The sequence below is a fragment of the Arachis stenosperma genome, chromosome 9 (genome assembly GCF_014773155.1).
Source record: "Arachis stenosperma cultivar V10309 chromosome 9, arast.V10309.gnm1.PFL2, whole genome shotgun sequence".
In the NCBI taxonomy this organism is placed as follows: Eukaryota; Viridiplantae; Streptophyta; class Magnoliopsida; order Fabales; family Fabaceae; genus Arachis; species Arachis stenosperma.
Window position 1 is genome coordinate 7,469,251 of NC_080385.1, and position 3,300 is coordinate 7,472,550.

General features: G+C 32.0%; 1 protein-coding gene across 2 annotated transcripts; it reads right to left on the bottom strand.

The window, feature by feature from the left end:
- Window positions 1-786: 786 nt before the first annotated feature.
- Window positions 787-2,117, bottom strand: LOC130951343 (uncharacterized). 2 transcript variants are annotated; one of them, XR_009073937.1, is made up of 3 exons: window positions 1,872-2,117; window positions 1,508-1,577; window positions 787-1,392 (listed from the first exon to the last, which is right to left on the bottom strand). XR_009073937.1 is itself a non-coding variant. In XM_057879996.1 (3 exons), the coding sequence occupies exons 1-3, from the start codon at window positions 2,101-2,103 to the stop codon at window positions 1,252-1,254; spliced, it is 432 nt and encodes a 143-aa protein (XP_057735979.1). In that variant the 5' UTR covers window positions 2,104-2,117; the 3' UTR covers window positions 787-1,251. The 2 variants fall into 2 exon arrangements, 1 of the variants encoding a protein (XP_057735979.1); XM_057879996.1 differs by having other exon boundaries at window positions 1,508-1,566.
- Between the last annotated feature and the right edge of the window lie 1,183 nt (window positions 2,118-3,300).

The following is a 3,300-nucleotide window of genomic DNA, read 5'->3' on the forward strand; positions in this document are numbered from 1 at the left end:
AGAATCTTTAGAAAATAACAATGAAGCTATGGCAGAAGATGCGGAAATTTTAATATGAAAGTTTTTCAAAAAAGTCTTATTTCTTTAAAAGCAATAAAAAGAAATATGAAAACAAGGATAATGGCTATTGCTATAAAAATAAAAAATTTGGCAACTGAATCCTCAGATTTAGAAGCAGAAATCAAAAAGGTAAATAGGAAAATAATTAGAACAAGAAATTTAATACAACGTTTTAAAACTAAAAAATCAGTCAAAAGTCTAAAAGAAAATATTAAGAATAAACAAATTTATCGTGCTCGTAGACTGCACTATCTCCACATACAAAATATGATTGCATTACAAGCCTTTGAATCAATAATACATGTTCAAAATATTCAAGTAATACAACCTCTACAGGTTGACCCCCTAGAACAAGTACAAATTGAATCTGAACAAGAATTACAAGTTCCTTTATCACCTTTACAAAATCCTATAATCTAAGCAGCATATAAAATGCCTGGTTTAGCAAATCAAACACTACAAGAATTAAAAAATGATTTAGATCTTCAGAAAAGTCAAAAAAGATATTATGAAGTAAGATTACAGAATAGTAACGTTTACACAAGAAATAGAAAAGAAGTAGAACAATTCTGTAAAAATTGTATAGAATGCATATCAAGAGAAATAGAAAAGTTATTAAAAGAAATAGAAGATTTTATTAATGCAAATCCAACCCAAGAAAAATATTTCAAAAATCTGCATTAAGAAAAATTGATATCAGAGCCAAGTTAACGATTAAGGGAAACACTTTCCATTTAAGTAACACTTTTAGTGACACGCTTTCAAAGCCATAAAAGACAAAAATCTTTAAATTTGCATCTGTACACTAGATGCCCCCATAATCTATATATTATAATGGGAGCCACTCACACTACAAGAGAGTACAGACATTGCGGCGGTTTTTTTATTATTAGCGGCGGTTTTAAACCGCCACAAAATCAAAGACCGGCGGTTAAGTAAACTGTCTTGGATAGTGGCGCGGGCAATTGTTTTAGCGGCGGTTTTCAACAACCGCTGGTATAACCGCCGCTAAATGGAATGAGTTATTTGCGGCGGTTTTAAACCGCCGCTATTTGAAGAACAGGATTTAAAAAAAGTTGTGGCGGTCAGGAACCGCCGCAATTCAGCATGCATTTTTTTTAAAAAAACAGCAGATGTTTATAACCCCCACAATCTTCACTGTTATAGTAAAAAAATAATTTCTCCACAAAGCTACCTAATTTTTTTACAACTAGCCAAAAAAACAAACTTTGATATTCCTTCAGCTTCTTCAGCTTCTCCTAAAGAAGCATACAACGGTAATAATTCGCTCAAATTCATCACATGATTCAAACAATCCTCAGCCATATCTAACTGCAAGACAACAAGGCACTCACTTCAGAATATTTTGACATGGATAGTTAGAAATGAAATTCAGCTTAGGTGTTGGAGAAATACAATTTAAATTTCAAATAACATAGAAAAGTACCCTTCCATTAGACATAGCTAATTCTCCCATCTGCTTCCATTTAGACTCACTCTGCATTTCTGTTGCAATACTTTGCAGCAAAAGAGGGCAAAAATTATTCATGGTATGAAATAGCAAGTGAAACACAAATATAGAAATTTGATAACCAAGTTAACAACTTTTACAAGCCAACTAATATCTCTTTGCAGGCATTACAAGAACAAACCTTTGCAATAAGTCCAAACTCTTACAAAAACTGTCCAGACCTTATTTCAAGGCAAGGTATGACTCTAACCATAATGGCACATATTTTATTATCAAATTGACAAAGTTAGTTACCAAATGAAAGTTGTATACAGGTTAATCTCTACAATGTAAAAACTACCTGAATTGGCGAGAGTTTTAAGTTGCTTCCAAGACTGCGGTTGGCACCAGTCTTGGAGCAAGGACTTATTCTGAAGGTCCTGGAGAACCTCCCGAAGCTCCCTCTGGAAATGATCAAAGAGAGTTGGGTAGTGTGTGCAGGCCTTGAAGCACATCACTTTAGGCCCAAGTGGCATCAAAACAGCATTCAGATAAGGCTGAGACTCGATCACAAAAGTCAGACCAAGCCCCATTGTGCATTCACACAGCTAATAAGAATGGACATTGGCAAAACAAGATCTCCATTATCATTGTCGTTGCGATATATAAATAATATAATGTGACAAATTAATATTAATTATGTACCTATTAAAAACAGAGAATGGTGACCTGGCCTGGTGGTTGATTGAGAAGTCAATCCCTAATGCACGAGAAACTGGCAAATTATGTCCCAAGGTAACTATCATGGGATAGGCATACATACATACATACATATATATATATATATATATATATATATATACGTTTGGTCAAGAAATCAAAATATATATAGCTGACAAAAGAAGAACCATATAGTTTTCCAAACTAGCACAGTTTAAACACAGGATAAATACATCTAGGTAAACACTTGGAAGGTTTAAGATTAATTATGTGATTTTTTTTTAACTGAAAGTAAAAATTTGAAAAGAAAATTCACCTGAAACACTTGCTTTAATTGCCAAAGAAGTGTAGCAAATCTACAAACATTTATATTCAGGCTAATACAACAAAATCATCATTAAAATTGAGTTTCCCTCTGTGAGCAGACCGAAATTACATAATAAATAAAGACTATAGAAAAGGTGAAGATAGGAAAGGCATCTATCTAATTGTCTAGTAAGAGAAATAAAATGTTTTGTCCCTTTTCCTAAATGCCAACTAAATAACATAGCTAACTAAAAGTAATCAGTTTTGTGATTAATCTGCAAGACTCCAATGGCTTTCTGCCACTGCTTGTCTTTGATACCTTGATTTCCCTGATTAAGTAACAAACTGAAAAAGTTAAAAAATAAATTAACAAAATAGTAATAATAATACAAGAAGAAAGAAAGAAAATTCAGCATATAATGTACATGGATTCAAATGAAAGATAAGCATGGTTTATAACAGCTGAGTTTTAGCAAAAGATGATATTGTAAAATGTGCCAGCCATGTTGCATAATTATATCAGAACTCATAAAGTGCTGAATTTATCTAAAGAAGTATATAAAATTTGGTCCACTATATGATCAGCATGTGAGCAACAAAATTAATATAATCAGCATGTGAGCACAATTTGGAATAAAATTTGCAGACAACCATGCTATAAATTAATATTAATAAATTGTACAACTTGGATTAAAAATCTAAAGAGGTATATAAAACTTATAACAAGAGCAATAAATAAATCTAGATTATTGGATTAAAAATCT